The sequence below is a fragment of the Carassius carassius genome, chromosome 32, assembly GCF_963082965.1.
Source record: "Carassius carassius chromosome 32, fCarCar2.1, whole genome shotgun sequence".
NCBI lineage: Eukaryota > Metazoa > Chordata > Actinopteri > Cypriniformes > Cyprinidae > Carassius > Carassius carassius.
In genome coordinates this window covers 21,328,149-21,354,237 of record NC_081786.1, presented here as the reverse complement: position 1 = coordinate 21,354,237, position 26,089 = coordinate 21,328,149, and the positions used below count along the sequence as shown (strand labels likewise).

The window sequence follows — 26,089 nt, the reverse complement described above, 5'->3', positions numbered from 1 at the left end:
TGTAACAAAACTTAAAAGACAACTTGCCAAATTATTAGATGATATAGAATTTGTCATCGGCACTTCCATAATGAAGAGAGAGTCCATGCGCATGGTGCCAGATTGCAAACAAATAAGCAGAAAATGTATCCTTTTAAGAGAGAAGTCTGATTTGGGAATTTCCACTGTTGATAACTGGCAACCGCAGACATGCAAATTTGTGTAATAGAGGCATGTACAATAGTCTGCAGTAATGTTTTGTCTGCTTTTTTAACGAAAATAAAAATTTTTGGTAAAAATTTTATCTTTTAAAATACATTTTGGTCACATCTTTTATCGTCAACGATTATGCATGTTGTTATAGTCAGAGTTATCGTTCATTGACCTTATTGTCATCTTGTCATCATCACATTTTAGTCATAGGAAAAAAAAATTTGTCAACCCAAATTTTTTCATCCTATTTTTAATTAACAAAACAAAAAAAAAACAAAAAAAAAAACACAGTAGTTGTTCTTACAGTATTTGGTCAAACATTTTTTACTATAATCTGATGAGTAGCACCTTTAAAACGAAAATATAATCCATCTTGAGAGCATGCTACTGTCAGGTTTATTGCTATTTACTCAAGCTGGAAGATTTAGAGCATAGCGGGATGGGATTTTTCATGTGGGTTTCATATGGGCTAGGATGACCTACTGGCCTACTGGGAGCCCAAAACCAAGAATCCTTAAGCAGCGTGAACAGACTGTGATCTGCCTCCCTCTGAGCAGGAGAAAGAGAGAGAAATTATGCTGCTCCTTCACGGAAAAGAAAAGGAAAGACAGACATTCGGAAGGAGATGTGAACTGGACTCTAGTGTAGAGACGAAGAGAGAGGGTGTAGCATAAAGAGAATACCTGATTTTATCGAATGCTGGGAGCTCTCTGCAGCGGTACTTTAATGACCCGACCTGGGGATACAGCGTGTGCACCTCGTGCTCTGTGTCTGACACTCATGAAAACAGCTTGACTGGAGGGCTTAAGTCCTCAAAAACCCATAGTGGGTTTTTTGACAGCTGCTTCAGTGTGTGTGTGCTTGAATGTGTATCTAATGTCTATATTCGCGCGTCCCAATTTGAGTCTCGCTTCGACTGTGTAGCCCCTTTAAACATCCTGTTGATGTGAAATGTGACACCCGTTCCTTTATCTGTACGTGGAGATTACCGTTCTGTCCAGATAGACACCATTCACTGTCAGTATGATGCTGTTTTGACTTATCACGGCTCATCTGAAACCGGAATGTCATGCGCTGCGATATGACTCTGTCATGTCACGGATCCAGCTTGACGTTTTTTTGTTGATGAATGCATGGGTGCTAAGTTCATCGGAGCCCAAAACCTGGACACCAGAATTGTTTTTGATCCCACCTAAGCTGTGAAAAAGCTCACATGAAATGCCACAGGAACTGCTAGTGTGTATGTATAGTCAATCCCCCAAAAAACTAATTGAAGTTTAAGTCATGTCCACATACATACTTTGTCATTTCGAACAATGGAATTGCCATTTCTGCGACAGAACTGACAGACATAACAATTATTGATTTCAACCGTACACAGAAAGCAATTATAGACATAAACACAATCCTGGAGCATTTGAATAAACAGACGTAAAAAAAAAAAACTCTTTGCCTTTGTTCAAAATCCTTCAACCCTTAAATCAGTTGAAGCTTATGTAATAGTAACTATTCAGCCAAATGTCACAGTTCAACAAAGTGTAGACTAGAAACAGAATGGATGCTGCTTGTCGTTCTCCGTCTCATGTGAGTAATCCTTCCATGTGTCTGAAGGTTTGTGATATATGGAGCTCATATGTCATCCAAGATATATAAATAGTTCTCCTGTCAGAGTTCTGTTGACGCATCACGCACTGGATCTCTTCATGAAAAGATTGTTAATGATGTTATTTTAGTTGCCAGACATGAATCCAGAGCAAACACGAATCCAGCCATTATGTACAACCACCGCAAAATAGACGACCCACTAAAGCCATGGTTGTCTATTGCTCAGTGTGCTGTCAGTGACTAACTCATGATGTTCTCTGGGAAATTGTCCAACCTTACCTGAAGCCTTTTAGCACACTCAAAACAAGCACTTGACAGATCATATAGATTGTGGGTTTAAGCTACTTAGTTACTCGCAGGCCTGAGTGTCTCTGGTAAAATAATGAATACATCAGTGAATGAATGTGCTCCAGTGCAAGAATATTTAACAACTACAAGCCAATATGTTCTAGATGTTTTATTTTATTATCTGCGAAAAAGCTATTTCTCACAGACTTCATGCAATAATTATGTAACAGCATTTCAAATATCACAGTGTAGAGTCAATTTGTAGAATCATGCATATCTCAAGCACCCAGATTTTGAGCTTTTGTGGGAGTACCATTGGAGACACCAATAGAAGATTCGTTTCTTGACCTGTCCACTTTCTGTATTGCCTCAAGTCATAGGAGAACCTGGTGGACCCCTGTCTTGATTGACAACCTCTGAATCCTACTGTGATTCTGGCTAAGGAATTCACATTTCTTGTGAATCAGTCTAATCTCTACCAGTTGAAACCCAATTCATACCTTTAGTACAGGGATGAATGTTCCTCCATGGTGGTAAATTATGTACTTTATGATAAATGGATGTGAGTAAGTGTTACCTCCTTTTTATATGTGACCTTTGAAACCTAATCCGTAAGGGAACTGCCTCTTGCTCCTTGTAAAAACTTGCTCTATTCCTTCAAGAAGGTCTGATCCTCTGTGACCTAGGCGTGTGATTCATGGAACTATGTATGAAGGTAATTTAATGTCATATTATTGGGATCCAAAGGTTGAATTTCCTCTCCTGCTTCTTCCCACCCCAGACACAAGGCCTCGTAGGACAAGCAGAGCAGAGTGAATGCCATTCAGATACCACCATCTCCAGAGTGTCCCTGACTCCCTCCAGACAGAGAAGTCCGGTTCATTTTGGCCAGGCTGTGTCTACTTCCTCTGACCATCCTTCTTCAGCTGCAGCATCCTTTTTCATCAGGTAAGAATTTAACATAGATCACTTAATGGACCCTCAAATATCTGTATGTAGCAAAGCATGGTAGCAAACTACATGCCTCTGAATATTTACCTTAACTTAATGTCAAGGTTACAGAATTTCGACTTTGTGTGATGTGGTATATTATTACAGGATGGTGCGGCATAATATGTATTTGCTGGCAACCAAATGGGTTCCTTCTTGAGCATGGCACCTAACCCTATGTTTCTCCAGTAGGATTATCCCTGTAGAGTTGCACGTCTACTAGATCACTGCTTCAATGTATTAGTTTCTCAATTCCACTAGTATTTGCAAAAGGGTGGTGACAGGAATGCTTCTGGAATGGTCCTGGAAAACACATTTGACAAATTTCTCAAGCCAAGTGACAACATGAGACATTAAAGAGTGATCAGGGGCCTCTCCCTTTGTGGAGAATGAAGGCAGTTAAGTTGTTAGATCCGGTTGGGATGCTGCCACCTGCCCAAGCACTTCCGGGTCATTCTGAGACAACAGGCAGATGTGACCCCATGTAGGACAAGGTTAATTTTTGCCGTCTGGTGTATAATTGCACGTCTGTTTTCTTTGGAGTTGATCTCAAAAGAAGAGGATAAGCAGGGAGGCAGCTATGTCACAGAAACAGAATGACGAGGAAGAGAGAGAAAATAGATTTGTTTTTCCCTCTTAATTTAAACTCCTGGGTGGATGAACAGAAGAAGTAGGAAGTTATGTTGGGTACCACCTATTTTTTTCAGAGACTGCATACACCAGGGCCAATCCACTCAAACATGTAATAGAAATTCTCAGTATGGGGACTGTTGTGTGATTTTCCTTAAAAAGACTTTGACTAGCTGCTTTCTAGACATTCATATGCATTATTTTTAGTCTGTGCACAAGTGACACATGATGGATTAACAGTAAACTGCTTGATTAAGGTGTGAAACTGATATAAAATATTCATTGCTGTTTAATTAAAATCAAGACTCTAATAACTTGTCTTGCTCCACCTAGCAGTTCACTAAGACCTCCAGATACCTTTCCCATAACAGATGTTTGACTTGATCAGATTATGCAGAATAAGAAAAGTCAGTGCAACACCTTGCATTCAGGTGTGCCAAAAAATTTATTAAGAGCATCTTATAAAGGAGTCATTATCAAACTTCTACTTTTAAATCAAGAGTTGGTAGTGCATTTGGCCTATAACCTGCTTGTAAAACAAGCTGGAGGCTGGATCCTCTCTTGTAAGTAAAATAGAGTTGGAGGAGAAAGTGAAAAGGGGAAAAGGTCAATCTGTTTCCAGTCAACACTTTATGTGTCATTATGATCTTTGATTTCAAATAACATTTTGTGAAAAAAAAAAAAAAAATTCAGAACAGCAGTGATGTGATTGGAATCCATCCCTGACCACCTCAGAATGAGGTTGCAGAGATTGAATCACAATGTGTCTTGGGTGCAATTATTGTAAACTTGGCTTGTATTAAATGTTTTGTTATTGTAATTCCATAATGTTAATGCAAGGTCTTACCTTACAATTGCTTTACAATATATATATATACATATATATATATATATATATATATATATATATATATATATATATATATATATATATATAATTGTATTATCTTAGAATTGGACACCCAATTCTGTACCCACATAAAGTACTGTTTAAGTATCTTAGTCTATGAACAAGGCACCTCTAGTAAGAAAACAGAGAAGCAGATGATGGCTAGATGCATGGCTGAGAAGTTGACTTTTCTCAGCATATGCTCCAGAGTGACGGAGCATATGATTAGTGTATTGACATTCTAGCTGGCTCCTATAATGAATACAGACAGAGGGCCAAAAGAGCTTCCCAGAGCTTCAGGATGCACTCAACAGTCTGCTGTGCTTTGCTATTCCACCTCAGTGCTCCACGTGATGAAATAGTTTAAAACAAACCTGAACTGAGCATTGTGTGCAGGGTCACGTGAGTGAATAATCTGAGCCTTTGCTAGGTGGGAGTTGGGGTAGAACTGATTAAAAGGATATGACTGTTTTAGATAGCCACATGCTCTATTGACTCCAAATGGGATGAGAGAAAGAGAAAGAAAATGAGGTTGAGAGATTTGTCTGTCTAGAGATCAGAGCGGCTGTCCATTTGGGTAAAAGATTTACTATGAATGGTAAATGTTTTGTTGTGTGTGTATGGTTTATATGTGGGTGTCAAAAGTTTTAAATGGGAAAATGCCAAATACAATCCATTCACTGGATATTAGCGCAAGCAAACTAATGTGTGGGTTTTTTAGCACCTAATTAGTCTTCTATATATTTTAATTATTTGCTGCTGCAGTATGTTGTTGACAAATCAGGAGTGAACAAATACATGGTAAAATTAAGCCTAAAATATACTTAAATTTTTTGTATGTGTATGCTAGCATGTGTAAATTCCAACATGTAGCTTTACAAAGTATACTCCATTTGATAGGCGGTTGACACATAAGCTTCATCTTAGTCCAGTGTCTGTGCTATTTCTCTCCAGAAGTTATGACCAACACTATATAATGACCATGTCGTACATATTTTACGAGATTGCTAATTAGTATGAATTCATATGATCTCATTCGTATGTTTTTGTACGATTTGTCTAGACCCTAATTTAGGGGCAGGGTTAGGAGTAGTTCACTCGTATAAATTCCTATGAATTGGGGAACTTGTAAAATAATTATGATTTAGCAAAAAACTTACAAATTCTTACAAATGAGGTCGTATGAATTAGCCATCTCATAAAATATGTACAAATTGACCAATAAAAAATATATTATATCTAAGTACTCTAAGTACTCTTTTAAACTAAAGTTGCTGCTATTTCATAACCCCTCACACAGGTGCTTGTTGTTGTTGCCGTCTCTGCTATTTGTTGCTGTTTTTATTTTGTCTATTTAGTTTTATTTTGTCTATTTAGTTTTGTTTAAACTGTGAAATAATGGCCTGTGCCAGTGTTTCCATCTTGTGGAGCAACTGATTAGTACAAAAGAAATTAAATGAGCATATGCAACCTGGTGACCCTTGCGTACATGTAAAAAACAAAATGTACTTTGGCCTTAAACTCTTCAGCAAAACCTTCAGCAGAAGTTATTTTTTTTTTTTTTTTTTTTTTTTTACAAAGGACAAATTCGGTTCCTCCTTACGGTGGCCCAGTAATGCACAACACAACGACATTAAAAAAGCAAACATAAGCTCACAACACAACGGCATTAAGCCACAACACAAATACATTAAGCCACAACACAAAGACATTAACCCAGTGTTCGAATTGAGTCAAAGCTCTTGGGGGGTCCCCCAACCCCCCCCCCCCCCCCCCCCCACACACACACAAAAAAAATAATAATAATATACATATTTGTATTTATTTATTTCATATAATAATATAATTTACTTTACTTTACTTGTGAATCTAATTTACTTTGTGTGTTTCATAACATGTTTTTGCAGCTGAGCATTTACTATGTAAAATTAAATAAAAATCTATGAAATAACAAGATGGCTCTTCTCTTCTTTCCCTTGTCCATATCTGAGAAAATAATGTAAGATGTAAGTTGTAATATTATATTTGTTGTCGTTACTGTGAATATATTTAAGAAAGCACTCCATGTTATTCATGCTACTTATTAAGGTTATTAATGGTGATATACTTTGAACAGTGCACATGTTGGCATTTTATTTCATTAAAAAAACTAATTTATCTTGAATGTAGTTACATAACCCTTTCATATTTTCAAGCAGAAGTTGTCATAGTTGGGTAAACTTCTATAGTGGTGAATGAGAGTATATGTTTAAATATATGTTTTGTCACAATAGTGTTTCTACAAGAGGGAAAAATAGAAATAATTTGATACGATTACGATGCTGATGACCATTAATCAATTTTGATCTCTTGATTCACTATCAATTCACATGAATAGGCCTACTGTACTTACTTTTCTTGGGTTAAACTCAGTATTTTCTTGCATTAATTAATATTCACTTGTGTGTGCTTATACGAGTATCTTTTTAAAATGTATAATCTAGTGTTTGATCATGTCTAAATATTTATTTAAATGCAAAACCTAAAAATAAGTAAGCAGTTATGACCTGCAATACTCTTTTGAGCAACTAGAGTATGTATATTTATTAGAGTGGGTAAACAATGGCATTGCAAATGGAAATTATTATTTTTCTGGCCACAAAATGACTTTAATTTGCCTCTTTGCATTGAATTTAAAATCCTTTTCTCCACTTAACCTTAAATACTACACTAATTGTATTAGGCTATACATAATAATGGAAAATAGGATACAATTCATAACAAAAACGGTTGATCTGCATGTTTGTCTTCGGCGTAATAATCAATGCATGTGTGTCTCACGCACAATTCGTGAGAGTTAGCAACCCTGCTTTATCATCGTTGACACAAAAAAAGCCTTCACCTGATGAACATTTTCATCAGTAATAATGTCCTTAATTAAATTAACACTGTTTTTGAGCAGTTAAGGTTACTAGATTTAAAATGATTTGTTTAATTCAGAATGGGTGCAATGCCAGCTCCAAACAAGATTCTATTTTTCTCAGAATTACGTTAGATGGCTAATTACAACTAACAAGCCGATAGTGAGCTAGCATCATAAGATAAAAAAAAACAACTATTGACAGACCAAGATTATAAGTGACTCTCTGATTCTAAGATAAACACTTATTCAGTAGCAATAAATTAGGTGTACCAAACAATCATAAAACAAAGAAATATTATCTTACCGTTATCGTGAGGTAAAATAATGACGAAGGATCACTCTGTCAGCCAATCACACAGCGACGTCGCGCCCGCAGTCTGTAAATTCCTTCAGAAAACAGCGTGTGGCGCACTTGAGCGTATTTTCAGATGCACATCTAATTTGAAGTAGCTTTTTATGGGAGCGGCATTTTTTACAGTCTATGGAGCGGCAGCGCAATACTTTGGTAAAAAATAGATAGATAGGGCTATGTCAAATATTGTTTCTATTTTAGTTTTAATGAAAAACCAGGGGACCCCCCAAGGTCATTTTTTTGGGCCTTATGGGGGGTCCCTTGATGCTTATGGGGGGTCCCGGACCCCCCCAGCCCCCCCTCAATTCGAACACTGCATTAACCCACAACACAACGAAATTTTCACAACACAACGAAATTAAGCCACAACACAACGAAATTCTCACAACACAACGAAATTCTCACAACACAACGAAATTGACTGTAAAGTATCTCTCTTAACCATTTCTGATCTTTTTTGCTTTTTACTGAATAGCTTTATCATGCTTCTGTTGGGGATCCCTGGAAAACTGTTATATAAATGTGAACAATTAATTCAAGCTTCAGGTTACAGATAATATAATTTGAAAATATAACAATAACTGTCAGACTAAAGCCCCGTTCACACAATGAATGATAACTATTAAGATAACGATAGAGTCCACAGCAGCGAACGATATAATCTGTTTATTCTAAGCGTGCACACGCTCGTCCGCTGCTTTAGATTCTCGAGCTCGTTATAGCAGGATTCTGATTGGCTGTCAATGTTTTTAATCGTTCATCAGCTGGAAAAAAATAGTTCTTAAAGTGATTCCAATGATATTGTTTCTCTGTCTTTATCATTATAGCTGTGGTGTGGACTCTTTTTTTAAATAGTGAGAACGATTTTAAAACTAAATATCTTTATCGTTTTCTTTATAGTTTGGTGTGAACGGTCCTTTAAGATTTATTACGATACATGGCAATCTAAAAATGGCAACAGTATTTAAAAGAAGTTTATATCACAGCAAACACCTATCAGAACCACCGATGCAAATCAACGTGGATTACCGGAGTCTTACCGGGAGTTCTACTATCTCTTACGAGTTATAAAAAGATGAGGTGCATGGAGTTTAAAGCTAAACTCTAACTTAGCCCTGCTATTTTTGAGCTGATCAAGTCAGTGCAGCAGCGTTATCCAGCCTTATTAGCTAGATTTGCTAGAAGACTATAGAACAATACTCACCCTAAAGTAGTTGATGTAACGTTTAATGCCCTTCTCCGTGCGATGAAATTCATTTACAGTCATCAGGAGAAGTTCTTGTAAGATGAAAAATCTTCTCCTCTTGTCAATTTGAAAGCTCTACGGAAAGAGCAATGGTTTCCCCTTAAAAAGTGTTTAACTTTCAACACTGCCCCCTAGTGGTCGGGAGCACTTCCATTGTGTTGTGGGTTAATTTCGTTGTGTTGTGGCTTAATGTATTTGTGTTGTGGCTTAATGTATTTGTGTTGTGGCTTAATTTCGTTGTGTTGTGAGAATTTCGTTGTGTTGTGGCTTAATGTCGTTGTGTTGTGAGAATTTCGTTGTGTTGTGGCTTAATGTATTTATGTTGTGGCTTAATGTATTTGTGTTGTGGCTTAATTTCGTTGTGTTGTGAGAATTTCGTTGTGTTGTGGCTTAATGTATTTGTGTTGTGGCTTAATGTCATTGTGTTGTGAGCTTATGTTTGCTTTTTTAATGTCATTGTGTTGTGCATTACTGGGCCACCGTACCTCCTGGAATGTAAAGGATTGATGTTTATGGAAAAAAAAAATATATATATATATAGCTAGCTTGTTTTTCAGTGCCATTCATGTGTATGGATGACAAGATTGCATACAGTGTAAAATCCCTTTCACTTTAAGAGATGTATACTTGTAGGTGAATTTGTGACCAAAGAGCTCATCACTGAGAGGGTGACTTGTAGTGTCTTCACTAGAAGTGAGTGGTGACGTGACAAGGCTTCTCCAATAAAAGGTTTGGTGTTTTTACTGTCTACATGTGATGCCCGTTCACATGTGGTGTAGACATTGTGTGAAGTTCGAACTTTATTTCTGCCTCAATTCATTAGTTGACTGCACATTCCAAGGTTTCAAGGTGTGTAAATGGAGGGTGTATACTTGTATGCGCATGCATGCAGGTCAGCGTTGAGAAGCACAGCTGTTTGGCGGTATGCAGACTTGCAGTGGCATTGAGCACAACACACGGTAAAAGGTTTTTTATGGCCTAGCCCTAATTTTCAGTTGCCTGTCCAGGTGAGCTTGAACAATAATGACTATGATTGGAGTAAGCATTCCACTGTAATTACACATAGAACAATCCGGACTGCCACCAGACGAGTTGAGCAGCCAAAGTGCTTAGTTGCACTGGTCTTGGGGAGTAACCATAGAAACAAAGAGAAGTTAATTCATGGCATGTATGTTCTGGGCCTTGAATAAACATAATTGCCAACTCAAGATAAAAGTGAAAAAATGGAGGCATTAGTTCACATGAACTGCGAAAATTACATTCATCCTTGTACCATATCTGAACTGCTTTCCTAGTGCTGGTGCAATTGTTCCAACTAGAATAGATGGTACATTTTTTCACAGAAAGCCTGAAGCAGGACATCATGTTTTGTTATCAACTAATACTCATACCTCCTGTTATAGGGACATTATCTAGCTAGTTTTAGCATTAGCATCACTTTTCTTCCTGCTCTTTAAAGCAATCAGTCACCCAAAAATGAACATTTACTGTTAATTTTGTCATTCTTAGGTCTGACAAAGTGTGGGTAATTTTTTTTGTGGTTCATAAAATGCAGTTCCCAGATACTATGACTCTGAGAGTCAGAAAAGCATACACATACAATACAAAATTATTACTATGACTCCTGATGATATACTGTATATTGAGGTCTTATGAAGTGAAATGACTGGTCTATGCAAGAAACTGAAAATTCATAGCCTAAGGCAAATGGCCCTGAACTCGTTCACGAGAATCTAGATTGCATGCTTGCTTTCTTCCTGACATGTGCATTGGTGTAAACTCACATATGAGTTGGCACTGTGCTCATTTACAATTGAGAGGATACCTGTGTTGTATTGTTAATCAAAATGGTACTTGTATTTATCTTGGAAGTTTCAACCTATATAAAAATATTGTCTCAACAGGAAGCTATATAAAGTAGGGATGGATGATAAATATCGGCTGATATTTAATGTGCATTGTGTCAGTAAAGCCGGTTCTGTAATCAGCGGTAAATCTCTAGACGTACGTGATTTCATATGTAGTAACATTTACTACACTGAGCCATTGTTCACTGACAAGCTGCACAAAACATGTGCAAAATATGATCATGGTTTGGAGTAGCTTGTCAGTGAACAATGGTTCTGTGTAGAAAATGCTGGTCCACATGAAATCACGCATGTGTAGAGATTTACCTACATCCCTAACATAAAGCTTGCACTTAGACGCTAGTGAACGTGTTCTGTTTTTGTCTTTCTGTCTTCTGACTTTAAGTCTTTTCAGATTTTTCGGCTATACGGGTACTAATTTCCCATTGTTTATTTTGGGAAAAAAAAAATTATATTTTGACTGTTCATATCACCAAACAACATGCTACTTGAGTATCTACAGTGTACACATTTCAGATAACGCAATTTTTTTCGTACTGTGTAAACTTTTAAAATTGGCACCAAACTACTGAATGCTTGAACTACATTTAAAGAGCCCCTATTTAACCTGTATTTTGATTTGTTTTGCATGTGTATACATACCAAAGACTGCAAAGCTTTGAAGTAATCTTTCATGAGTGGCTAACGGCACATGAGTTAGTAGATATTTAACAATTCTTCCTCTTGTAATGAAAAGTCAGTTGATGCATTTGGATGGATACCCCTTTATGAATAGCATTGCCCCCAATTCTTGAGTTCTCACTCTGTGCTCCATTTTAAAGTCAATTAGATACATAAATGCATCAGTTTAATCTCATTGTTTGGATGATTTGTTTCCTTCTACTGCTGTAGTGGGGCAATAATGATAAAGCATCCCAAGAGTTGTAAGCAGTGGGATGCCATTCACCTTTCCACCCACATGCTGTGCCAATGCTAATGTGGACAGTGGTCTTCTGATGGGTGGGACAAGGGGGCGGGACTCTACTGGAGCCGATGGGATGGTGACATGGGGGATGGTTGACTGCGGAGTGGAGAGGTGAGTGAATGAGAAGAGAAGGGGCTGTTGAGAGTTCTTGCACACAGTCACAACAGCACTCAGCTAAGCTGATAACGTCAGCTCCGTAGGCCACCCATCACAGCGAGGATTACAGCAAGAAAGATATCCAGAAACAGAAAGGAGGGGCAGAGAGATGGAGAGATAGAGAAAGTACACGGAGGAACAGAGCAGAGGAGAAAGAAACAGGCAAATGATCCATGTGGATGGCTGCTTTTTGAGTGACAGCACTAATCCCTGACAAGGACAAATTGTGAAAACAGATTAATGCTGAGTGGTCTGGGCCCTGGAGCGGAGCCGGGCCCTGCTGCGCAGCTGTGTGACGAGAACTGGGAAACGGGAGCGCTTCGGTCAAGACTGATAGTGGCAAACACACCAATGTGCAGTTATTTTGAAAACACTGATGCAGTGTGCTGGTAAGCAGTGAGGTGAATCCACACACATGGTGGGCCGACTCGGACTAATGCCCCACACCGACACTTGCAGCTGGAGGGAGAGACAATCATGGAGTGTTGAGGAAAATAAGTGGAGCGGCACCATGAAACTGAAGTAAGTCACCATGTTAGAGAAACTTGTTTCCTGAGATTCAAAGCTTGACTTCAGATTACTTACTGAAATTGCTGGTTTAAATTGAGAAATTGTGGTTCTTTGGGGCCTTCTGGACATCTGTTTTTTGTGATTCTTTTTAATCATTAAGTTGGACTGCTTTGCAAACCATGACTCAGGTGTATGGCAGACAGTTTTAAACAATCTATGTAATATATTTGAAAAGTGATAAAAAAGAAGTGTTTAAATAAGTGCTTCTGTCAATACCTTTGAGTGATGAATCAAATGACCCATTCATTTTTTATGGTTTATTGAAACAGTGTGAAAGAATCAATTTAGTTTGCTGTTTCTCAAATGAATCTGGCTTTGCAAATACTTCTGCATGAGTTTTCCCCTTGTCATTGCTCAGGTTAATCAGTGAATCAGTTTATCAAATAAATCTTGCTTTGCAAATGCTTCTTCACAATTTCTTTTTTTAAGTATTGTATTCTATGTATTTTGTGAACATTCAAGTTTCATTCTCAGACATTTGATCCTTATTTATCTTCTTGATCGTTTTCTTTAGCTGCAGTAGAATCTGTTTTGTTGACAGATCTGTGTTGAGATGTGCCTTGTTGTTTTACTGTATATTTACTCTGGCTGGACCTCCAGCTGGTGGTCTCCACTCCGAATTACCAGGTTAAGCTAGAGTTTGTCTGTAAGTGTGTGTGTAATGGTCACAGAGCAGTGAGGCTGGTGCTGGAGAAATAAAGGCTGGGAAGTAGGGGGGCACTCAGGGCAGAATGTCCAGGTGTGAAGAGCCTGCGGGGGGCCGTGAGATGTTCTGCTGTGTGATTTTGGGTGGTGAGGGTGGATGATGGAGGTGTTGATGGATCTATCACTCTAGGCCAGTGGCCCCAGGGATCTGCTCAGGCCAAGCCCACTTCCTGTTCTCAGGGGGTTTGCACTGAAGTAGTTGATGTGTCCAAATGGACAAATCCAGAAAAAAATAAAAAAAACTATTAATATGTTACATTTTCAAAGCATTAACAACATCAATTAATAAATACTTTCTGAAGGATAATGTGATACTAAAGTCTGGAGTAATGATGCTGAAAATTCATCTTTGCATCACAGGAATAAATTACATTTGAAAAGATATTTAAATAGAAAATAGTTATTTTAAATTCTAATAATATTTTACAATATTACTGTTTTTACTGTATTTGTGATTAAATAAATGCATTCCTGGTGAGCATAAGAGACTTCATTAAAACATTTTAAAATCATAATTCTTTACACACGGAAATGCATTGAAATATAATAGTACAATAAAAACGAAATAGTGGTTGTGTGTTGATGTCAAGTCGTGTTCCTGCTTCTTCTGTCTTGTCTTCTGTCCCCCAACACCTTTACAATATGTCACCACTTAAAATCATTCCTCTGTAACCTGTGACCACCTCCACTCAATGTCTCCCACCCACTCTCCATTATTCCACACATCTTCCTGCTTTCAACACACCCCCAGGTTGTGTGAATAACCCCCATTTTGTGAGTCTCTCAGCCCAAATAGTTCTCACTGGGGTGATTATCACCTTTGAGAAAACATGACAAACTCTAAAGCTTCTTTGTTTTGTCTAAAAGGAGGCAGACTAACCTTTGAAGCACTTGTGAAACAAAAGTACTGTCAGCGTTTTAGCATCACAGTGGATCCTCTCTCATGTGCCCCAACCTTGAAGCTTTCTGCATTTGTTCTACACAAACTTGTTTCTGTTAACTGCATGTCCCCACTCTGTTTAGAAGTGTAGTGACAGCAATTCATTTACAGAAAATAGACTACCAGATAACTAAACATGTGAAGAGTGTGTTTCCTCATCAAAACATCAACAGATTTTTGCACATTTGTGTTTTTCACAGTGAAATGTTCTCACGTGATACAACAGCATTTAAACCTCAGATGACTGGACATCTGGACCCCATTTACACTTGATATGGACATCTGTCTCAGAAGATCAGATCACAAGTGGTCAGCCGAGAAAGAGATATACACTATGGTCAAAAGATTGGTGTCCGTACGATTCTTTAAAAAAATAAATAAATACCTTTATTATGCAAGGATGCATAAAACTGATCAAAAATATCAGTATCAAGTCAGTTATAGTGTGACAAAATATATCCTCTTGCTGCTTTTCTTCAAACTTTATTCATCAAAGAACCCTGAAAAATATGTAGCATGGGTTCCCCAAAAATATTAAGCAGAACAAGATTGATTTTAAACATTTATAAGAAGAAAAAAAATGTTACGTGCTCACCAAAATTGGTATATTAGAATGATTTCTGAAGGATCATGTGACACTAAAGAGTGGACTAGCAGAAAAATTAGCTTTGTATCACACCAATAAATGACATTTGAAAACATATTGAAACAGAAAACATATGTTTTAAATTGTAATGATATTTTACAATTTGATTGTTTTTACTGTAATTTTGGTAAAAAATTGCAGCCTTAGTCCGCATAAGAGACTTCTTCCATTAAAACATCATAATTATTCAAAACTTTTGACCAATAGTGTCCATCATTTTGAAGTCCTTGTGCAAGTAGGTGACCCTTCAGTGTTGTCCAGGACACACTTATGCATAATTTAGCATTTATTTTATAAATTTAGCAGGGTTTCAGCGTTTCACATTGCGGTATGCAGTCTTCGACAGATTAAAAGGTGGTTTGAAGGTAGCGATACACTTCCTTTCACTTTACTGAAACACTCTGGAAGTGTAAAAGGGCTCAAATTAAATTTGAAGTATGGAACAGGGCAGAACAGATACAAAACATGGCATTTTGGGGGACAATTATGCAAATTGGGCATAATATAGCACCCACATAAACCTTTTTCCTGAATAAACAAGTACGTATACAGCAAACAGTTGGTGTTTTTCATGCTTACAGTTGGGGGTCTGTGACAGCTCAGGGAAAAGCATGAAAACTGCTGTGTCAGGAAGACTATCCAGCCCACTTGCATACGGTCACCACAGGAAGAGCAGCAGGCATCAGCGAGTCCCCTAGATGGCATGGATCTGCTGATTCATGTGAATGGACTCTGTAGACGTGGGGCTGTGAAAGAGCTGATGTTTGCTGCAACACTATAGAGGAAATAAATTCTGTCAAATCAGTTAAATTTCAACTGCCTTATTACCTAGGGGGTCTCCATATGTCAGTCAGGGAAAAGTGATGCTGTTGCAGGCCTTTAGGTTATTAAAAGTAGTTTTTGAACTGAGATTATACTGTAGTTATTCTCTTGTATAGTGTGGGAAAATACATTCTTGGTGGTTGGAAATCTATGCTAGTACTCATAATAGAGGCTGTAGCTGCTCTCAAGCTTTCCACAGTTTGGTAGCGTAACAAGGATTGATTCTTAATTGCTTCAGCTCTGTACTTCACACAGTAAGCAATGCATGACAGACAAGTTACCGTCACCACCTTATTAGTCGTCTCAAAGCTTCCACTTTTCGAGAATGCTGATTAAAACAAACCCTAAATAACAATTGAAACCCATTTCACTAGGGAAAACAGTAAATAAGGAAGAAGAGGGAACCGGCGGCTCTTCTAAAGAGGTCGCCGGTTTGCCCGGATTTGTGGAATACAGATCAGATCAACCGAGGTTATTAATTGTGTTACCAGACCGAGTTGAATATACATTTAAAGGTTTATTACCTATTGTCTTTTCAGACCACAGATGTGGTTGAAGTTAAAAATTCCCATGAGGTCATCCAGCCTGAATATCCTCTGTTGTGGCTGGAGAGAACAAAAGCAGCAGTTCACAATCCCATTACGATCCACCCGGTTAAGCTTTGAGTCTGAGCAGGAAAAAAATAAAATAAATAACAATTCTGAAAACAGTGTTATAATTAGTGTTCAACCTTCCTCTGATTTCCCAGCCCAATACCACCCAAGTGCACAGTTCATACTTATTCATGTAGCATGTTTTACCGCAAGTCAAGCTAAATTCCAGACTACTTAATGAGATCCCAGATGCTTGTCATTACGTACACACTCTACTGATTATACACATACCTCTGATTAAATTAAGTTTTATTGTCAAAGGAGCAATTTCTATAACCTCTACTGTTTCTTAAGGATACCTTTAGTACTTGTAGAGTATGTTAGCATTCATATGAATCTCTATAGCAGTTGCCCAGGTGGTGCAGGAAATTGAAATCTGACATATTTACTCATGGGTGCTCAGTTTTGCTGCCAGGTTGTTTGCTAATGCTTTTTGCTGCCCTGTAATTGTCAGCGCTTTAGGAACCACTGGGTTTGCTTGTGGAAGCAAATTGAATCTTATGTTTCTTTTTTTAAGCAAACCATTCAGTGTTAGCTTATAGCATGCTAGCTTAGCTTATACTTGATTCAACGGATGGACTAAATGTTCAGAAAGCTGGTCTATAAAATTATCTCATCTTGCTTCATTGAATATTAATGTTTGTTTTAAAGGATACAAAATTGTTTTGTCACTAGACTGTCTGCTAATGCTTTTTGTGGCCTATGACAGTAGCATTTCAGTGAAAATTTGATCTGTCTGTTGAACATAGTTGAAAATATTTAGCAAGCTAACTTTTAGGTGTAAGCTCAAAGTATGGTAGTTTAGACTGGATTCAGCAGGCAGACCAAATTGTTCATTACAATGGCATCTAGCAATGGGGCTAACAAAACCAACCTAACTATCCTTATGGAAATTAAGCATGGATTTATTGTAGTAAAGGTGTAACCGTGTTTTTTTTTTTGGTGAATTGATAACATTTGTAACACAATTTTTCTACAAACGCCATGGTTAAACTATGGTTAGTGTAGCAAAATAGCATAGTAACTTTTTTTGGTTTTATTTGTAGAAAAGTCATTGTTCATTTTCCTAAAGGAAATTGACTGCGTACTGTATGTAGCCCATAGAATTGTTCAGGTAAGTGGCCTGTAAAATTAATTTCACCAGTTTGAAGTTTCTCAATTTTAGTTCATATAATATTAATGATTATTTTATAGGATATAAAATAGTTTTCACAGCACATTGAGGCAGTGAAGGTTTGTGGTAAAGAGTGGGGTGGGGTGGAAATGAGAAACCGAGAGAGAGTTTATCTTCTGTTTTTATTTCTTGAAAGCTACTCTGCATGCAGATTGTCTGAAATGGAGTGGATTACAGTCTGTGATCAGTTCATGGCCCAGCATGTGAGAGAGCCTGTTGCAGAGAGCTGAGAATCCCATTAGCACTATCCCACTCTCTCTATTTCAGTATTAAGTTGCTAGAACGCAAACCCTGAATTCCTGCAGTAGCACCAGAGGGCGCTCGTAAAAGCTTATACGTAGGGCTGTTATTAATGCACATACTTTGGGTTATTGCTATAACCTATGGGTTTCTTAATGGCAAGGTTCTTGGTTTTTGTCCGTAGCAAGACTATAAGCTGTAAGAATGCATCACATTGAATGGACTGATAGCATTCCTGCCGTGTAAGAGCACATCTATGCACATTGCAGTGGTAATGATTATATTGCAGGGTGAAGGTCACCACTGAATGTAATAATTTTCTCATACACTAGTGGCTATATGAAGTCATTTGAATGATGTCATTAGTCTTATGAACCCGGTAAGTGTAATCTGTCTCATCGTGTATGGTAAGGGGAACATCCATCTTTCTGTGTATGACAATGTGATCATTAGTCAAAAAGACTATTGACATATTTATAGCATTTTTGGATAGGAGGTAAATAGCACAGATGGATGTTGATTTCCCTTGGTGCCTTGTGTGTTTGCCTACATAATTTTGACTATGTTGTCAAAGTCAAGTCAATTTGTATGTGTGTGTATTATTGCTTTCAAATGATTAATCGCGATTAATCACATCCAAAATAAATGTTTTTGTTTACATGTGTATTGTGCTTAATTATTTTGTATATATAAATACACACACACACATACAGTATATATTTTACAAATATTATGTATATACATCGTATATTTATATTATATTTTATATTATATATAAATGTATTTATTTTTCATATATATATATATATATATATATATATATATATATATATATATATATATATATATATATATATATATATATATATATATATATACAGTATATATATATATTATTTGACTGTCAACCCTAATTTTTTATTTAAACATATTTTATACTCCCTCTTGCTGCAATAATGAGCTTATGAAAACCAAAAGGCAACCTTCATCTCCCAACCTTCTTTCCAGCACATCTGTTTTTCCTCTTTCCTCTAACCTTTCCCTGGTCACTTTCTTTTTCTCCTTCCCCTCTTCATTGCCTACCCTGTTGTTCCAGGCCATCTCTGATTAATCATGCACAAATATTCCCAGCAGCCACTGGGGGTTGTTTTTTGCTATAGCCTCCGAGTGAAAGAGTGCAAATAAATAAGCGTTAGGTGTCCTCCCTGCCAGACAGTGAATAATGAATGAGTGCCGAGGCGAGGTGGAGTGGTAGGATGCTCTTGTTGTCCCCTTTCCCTATCTGCTTGGTCACCTTAAGTTGAAAAGCTTCTGTTTGTACCTAATGGGCAAAGTGACCATAATTTGTAACAGTCAGTTATACCCAGTTAGTTTTGTGTCTGAAAAGGCTGAAACTTCATAATCATGTAAGCATAGTTCAAGGTCCTGGTCAAGAGCATGTCAGGCGTCTGAATGAACCTTGCGGCGTCAGCTAGTTTCACCGATACCTTCCTTACTTTGGTTGCACTTTTTGTAGCATGTGGAGACAGGATTATCCCATTCCACGCACTTGTCCTGTAATTAAATTCCTTTTACAACACCCTTTATCAACACCGTTTTAGTGAAACCCGATGCTGCGGGTTGCCTACCTGGAGAATAAATCCCAGTGGTGCAGAGGGAGATAGAGAGATGTATCATGGATGAGATGGAAGTAGATGGTAATCTTTGTAAACAGGGAGAGGGAGTGTGCGAGAGAGACGTGAGTTTTGGTTATGTGTCAGTTTTCTGCTGAAATAGAATTGATCTTCCTTAAACGTTAGCTTGCTGTGCTTTTAAACAAACTCTGGGAGAGAAACCTACACTTCACATGAATAACAAGAGAGCATCTTCAAAAAAATTGACAACCCCATTACTATCTTCATTTTGTGGCTTTCCAGAGCTTTACCCCAGGGGCTTGGTTTTGAACGCTGCAACTCATTAAATAACAAAAAAAAAAAACCTGGCCATGTTTATGGCTTCTGTTCTGCCTCCCCACCGTGGCTAAGCCACAACAAGCTAAGCCTGGATTAGCTGCACATCCTGTCTCTTCATAGATGCCATTGAGGGGGTAATTTAGGAACAGCAAAAAGACAACAATGCTTTTCTCATTTACTCACTCAACACCTCTTGAAAATGCTTTTGCAGCCTTTTTTCATGCACTGTAAACAGAATCATGCTGTCTTTTCTTTGCTGTTGGTATTATTGGAGGTGGTAGGCTTGACATTGTGGACATGTTTGGTGGTACTTTGATTTTTATTTTACTGTTTTATTAGATAGCACAGGAAGCAGGAACGGAAGCATTAGCACCTAGCTGCTAGCCAAGCATGCTAGTCAATGCACAATAGGCCGCAAACCCACAACAAACACTTAAAACAAAGACAATGTTTGCTAAATAGACACTCCTGTAGAGTACAATTTAAAAACTTGCACACACTTAACTGACTTTCTTGTGATCGCAAACTTTTTGACCAAAAGGCTAATGTTGAAATCAAGGCACTTTTTAACTATAGTCCTGAAGGGCCAGTGTTCTGCAGAGTGTAGCTCCAACCAATTCCAACTTTCCAAGTTTTGCAACAAGTCTGAAGATCTTGAATTAGTTTGTTAATGTGTTTTTTTAATTGGGGTTGGAGCTAAACTCTGCGGGACAGTGGTCTTCCAGGAACATGTTTGGACACCCCTGCTCTAAAGGCTCTGGTTGTACTTCACTCTCATGCACAGTTAAATCTGAAAGTCTTCTTTTTTGGCTGTGAGAGTAGAAGGATGCATTTGGAACTAGAGAATCTTGTAGACTTTTGTTGCTCAAATCACTCACAGATGTGCTGCTTTTGCAAACATGATCAGACTGTACTAATGCTGAAAATTACGTCATACAAACTGTCCATGAGACGGAGGGAAATGCAGACAAGAGAAGTATATTTTCGACCTAACCCTAAACCATGAGGCCCTGCTTCTGGAGGACAACTGTCCCACAGAGGTTAGGTCCAATCCAAATTAAACACCCCTTAGTCAGTTAATTAAAGTCTTCATGATCATTAGGCATGTGTGGAGGAGCTAAATTCTGCTGGAAAGTGGCCCTTCAAGAGCAGTATTGGACACCTGCCTGAACAAACACATTGAACAAGCTAATCAAGGTGTTCAAAATAACTTGCAAATTAGAAACAGGTGGGTTAACTTGGGATAGCTACTAAAATCTGCATGACACTGGCTCTTCAGGACTGGAGCTGAAGAGCGCTGACCTAGGCCCTGTCCACACGGAGACACGTTTCTGTGAATATCGGATAGGCATTTCGTCCACACATATCCGGTGTTTTCAGAAGGTGAAACCAGGTCCTAGAGTGGATAAATCTGAAAATGTCGGCTTTGCGTTTTCGTGTAGATGGGGCCACCTGTATATTTTCTGAAACGATGATGTCATCACCCCACGTGTCGACCCTAGTCGGATACCGCTATGTCACGTAAGAGCAACAACAACAATGGTTTGTATACAATGCCCAAGGTTTATGCGCATGCTCCAAGTCTTTTTCATTTTTAGTGTATCTCTGTGGCAAAATTACAGCGCCACATACTGATCTGGCATGAATACTACATTGTTTTCAGTCGGTTTCACTGGTTTTGTGTGGATGCAGATATCTCTTGATATGACGCCGTGTGGACGGGATTTTTTTTAGAACGAGGGAAAAAAAGGATTGGATTGGGGTAAGCTCCGGCTTCGTGTGGACATAGCCTTAAATGTTGAAATACATTTTTTGATTTTAGTTTTGTATTATATGTGTGAACTAATTTACTCCATCTGGTGTTGGTTAGCTGGGCTTAGCTAATCAAGCTGATGTTTATCCGTGTGACAAACTGGTCTCATTGTCTGACCTGCTGAAAAGTGCCCAAAACCCATCTGGAACCAGTCAACAGTGCAGCCTGACCAGACTGGGAGACCAACGGAGATGAGCAAACCAGATTAGGTTTTGTTTAGAAAAAGTGGTTTACAATGCCAGCATGCATGGGAACTCCTTCAATACAGTTTGAAAAAACCTCCAATGATGCAATTCAGGAAGTTAATTTGAGTGTGCAGATCTTTCGAACCATTTGCAACAGATTTGAATGCTATTTGGTGTAGAAATTTGCACTTTTAAATTCATGCATTGTAAAAGTTCATGCAATTACTTTGCATTAAATATATAAATGGATTAACATGCAAATATAAACATAGTCTAAAGAATCACAGCATTTCGTAGTACAGTAATCCATGGGGATTTTCTTCTCCGTTTTTTTTCTTTTTAATTGGAACATTTTCTATTTAGTTTCAGACTGCTTCATTTATTTGGGTCTGGCTTGGGATTTCCACCCTGGGCTCGCTGAGGGAACGAGACAATCCCTAGCTGAGCCTGGCCCGACTCGAGCGATCATTTTTCAATGTGCTACTCTCAGGCTCAAAATGATTTACCTCCATTCAGACAGCCGCTGCCTGGCTCCCAGCCAAAATACAAAGACCAGACTGATCACTTGAGCACTCTGACTGTCTACCTTTGAGACGACACTCTTTCTCTCTGACTTTCTGGATGTGTTCTGTCTCTCTTCACTCGCAGGAGGTCCTCACCCTCTTTCTTTTTTAATTTCCATCTCATTTTCTGATTTCTGACTCTGGTTTTTCACCTCTGTGTCTCATACTCAACCTCCCCCTCCTTCCTCTCTCCTTCTGTCTCTACATATATTTCTGTCCCTCACTCTCCACACATTTGATTCAATTTTATGCTTTTTATTCCCTTTCCACTTTGTGTGTTTTTTTGTTTTGTTTTTTTATGCCTCTTTGAATGTTTTTGGATTGTGTGGATTATTATCATGATTATTTTTTATTTTCTGTACATGTGTTGGAAATATATGAAACCTGTTATTTATTTATTTAAATTAATATCTATGGACAACATTTAAGCATGCTGTCAGTTACCACAGATAATATATATATATATATATATATATATATATATATATATTTATATATATATTTAAAGTTTCTAATAATAATAATTATTAATTCTAAATATATTTAATAACTGTGACCTGGCCAGTTTTTATAACATATATTCTACTAAGGAACTCTACAGCACATCTGATCTCATCTACAGAATTATAATTTGCAATATGCAGTAGCCCATCACTTTACACATCTCAATGACTTCTGTTTATTATGAGCTACACTACATTATGATTAGGCTATATTTTACAGTAGTATCTCAATGAACAGCCAAAGCTGCCCTGTGGTGATTTCCATATTGACATAATGCTGCAATTTTACAGATATCACACAGCGTGCTCTCATGTAGACTTAGTGAGGGATAATGTTACCGGGTGACTGACGCCTCAGGTCAGAAGTGCTCGAAGGAAGTGTTTAGTAATGGATGTTAAGATTGGCCCGCCTTTTCCCGCTGCTTACAACAAAAGAATATCTGGACTGTCCATCTGATTATTCCAGTGAATGAGGTTTAGATTATTTTCTTAGTTTTGTAATTAGTACCTCCTGAAGATTGAGATTTTTGCTTTGCACTTGTGATCAAACCCTTTAGCACTAAAGTACTCTGTGAGAAAGTATGCTGCAGAAGGTATGAAGAATGATATTCAAGTGATTGATTATTTCAGTCAGTGTGCAGCTGTGGACCAAAATCTCTTTCTCACATACTCTTTCTGGATTTCATTCTGTCACAACACCGTTTCTTTCTTCTGTGGGAAAGAAACTTAAAAGTCTTGGTTACTGTAAAGCCAACTCCATATATATTTGGAGCTCTGCTGCACGTCACTAAAACACGCCCTTTACACGCCTCTCAGAACAACGTCACTCACGAAACCTCATCATTTCAGCAACAAAGAGAAGTTATCAGAAAACTAAGAAATAAATCACTGGAACATGCGCGATCACAAAAGGAACATGATAAAAGAGCCGTTTGTTTTGCATGCTTTGGTAATTATTCAAATTCAAAAGCATCGATGTTTTACTATAGAATACATTGATCATAATGAATTAATTTATCAGGACTCAAAAAAAATATTTCTATTTTATTTATTTATTTTTAACGGTTATGAAAATAGCCTGCTTATTCAGTCGAGTCTGTTTCTGTGTATTTGTAGCTACAGCCTATACGTCACATTAAGAATGAATGATAATATCTCTATTTTTATAAAAGCTCCCGAACATAAAACATTATTTTATTTTTATGATAGGCTACATGGAGCTAAACTCTCGAGACGAGACTTATGACAGACAATATAAGTTACTAAATAAATACATGATTGTGATAGAGAATAAGAAGCTGACGTCTGATTTCTCAAGTGGTCACCATGTTTACTATGGTAACGTTAATGTTTAGCGTGCACAGTCTTTTGCATCGTTTATAAATATTACTGCCTTGAATGGTGATTATAATCCAGATCGGATCAAGTTATTGCAAACACTCCTGCTGACTGAAAGTGAGTTTTGAGCTCAATTTATTTAAAAAAGTGTTTAATGCTGGTGTTAAAGCTGATATCTTTCTGAAATAATCCGCAGCGCAGACTCTCTATTTTTAGAAAAGCTCCCGAACAAAAATCATTATTATATTTGATGATAGGCTATGCTACATGGAGCTAAACTCTCGAGACAAGACGACAGATAAAATATGTTACTAAATAAATACACAATTGTGATAGAGAATAAGAAGCTGACATCTGATTTTTCCTGGTTGCATTTACCATGTTTACTATTCTAATGTTAATGTTTAGCATGCACAGTCTTTTACATTTTGCACCCGAGGAAGCCCCGATGAGGCACGATCAAGCCCCGGAAGTGACAGTGGAAACGCGACTGGCCCTGGCATGCACTAGCATGCCCGGTTTAAGCTCGATGGTGGAAACATGGCTACTGAGTATTAGGTAAATGTTAAAGAAACTATGAGAGAAATATATGTTGATGTAAGAGAGTAGGCCACTATAGGCTACTTTTAATGGGACAGTACACCTAAAAATTTACATTCCTTTGTCTTGTCTAACACTGCTTTTCTTGCATGTAATGCAGTGTATATGTTGAATGTCCTTGCTTCTTTTTTACCTTGTAATGGAAGTAGATGGGAGCCTGAGACAACCGTGTTCACCATTCACTCTCATTGTATGGAAAAAAGCAGCTTGAACTTTCTGCTAAACATCTTCCTTTTGCATTAAAGTCATAATTAGTTTGGAATGAACTGTGGGTGCACTAACATATATAATTTTCTGTCTACTTGACTACTTGAAAACTCAACTTACAAAAGCAAACCCTCTTGCTGTACAGCAAACTGTTGCAATAGCTTCAATCTTGTTGGATGCTGAAAACTCTCTCTTAGCCTTTTGAGCTGACTACTAAATCTTGTTTCAGGCCAGTGGATGTGGGTGAAAGACTATGACATCATCTTTTGATGCCCATGATGTCGTAATGCCTTAATCACAGGAAGAAGTTCAGCCTTGACTGGCACATTCATTAATTTAGTATGTAATTAAGGACTTAATGTACCTTCATTGGTATAAGAGACTTACAGTTCTACTGGATATTGTTTTTTTTTTCAATAGAAATCAACATACTTGATATGTTTTGGCTCTAATTTCATAATGTAGATCATCCTAAACTGGAAAATTGATAGCTGTAGCTGATGTTGTTTCTCACTGAATGTTCTGATAATCGGGGTTATTCATGGCAATCCATAAACATAATTTTTTAGTATTTCTTCACATTGATAGTTATTAAAAACATCATTATTTATTCCAGGGCATTTTATGCCATACTTTTAGATTTGTTTGTAGTTTGATAACTTGTTGCATCCATAAAAGGATAAAAAAAGAAACATTTATTTGTTGTAAACAACCTGCTGATCTTACAGTGATGGATGATAGTTGGAGATACGGGTATGGAAACGTTAATAATGTAGTCTGATATCACTCACAGTGATCCATAGTGTCCGTAGCTTTGTTATCCTTTGTCAAGAGAAATAAATAAGACCTTGTTACTATAAAAGAAATGTCAAGGATGGTAAATAGGGCCAACATGGCAATTAGCTACAAAGGCTATCTGGACGAAGAGAAAGACAGGCAGAAATCCTTACAACAAGCTAATGGCTTTACAGGCTAATGACTCGGTCGGCTTGAGGAATTCCTCTTTCTAATTTGACAAAAGCTGAAAGGCAGAGAAGGCTGCCTGCAAAGATTATTGACAACAAGCCAAATGGTTTGGCTCTCACAACAGTAGATA

At 37.6% G+C, this 26,089-nt stretch overlaps 1 protein-coding gene across 3 annotated transcripts in view; it reads left to right on the top strand.

Annotated features, from left to right (window-relative positions):
- The window catches only part of kif26ab (kinesin family member 26Ab), a 92,068-nt gene that overhangs the window by 39,053 nt on the left and 26,926 nt on the right, over window positions 1–26,089 (top strand). For 2 of the 3 annotated variants that reach the window (XM_059520727.1, XM_059520728.1), the window contains exon 4: window positions 2,867–3,033. In XM_059520727.1, coding sequence (XP_059376710.1) covers window positions 2,867–3,033 — 167 coding nt within the window. Of the gene's footprint in view, window positions 1–2,866; window positions 3,034–12,049; window positions 12,605–26,089 lie in introns of those variants that run through there. The other variant, XM_059520729.1, reaches the window with a different exon arrangement.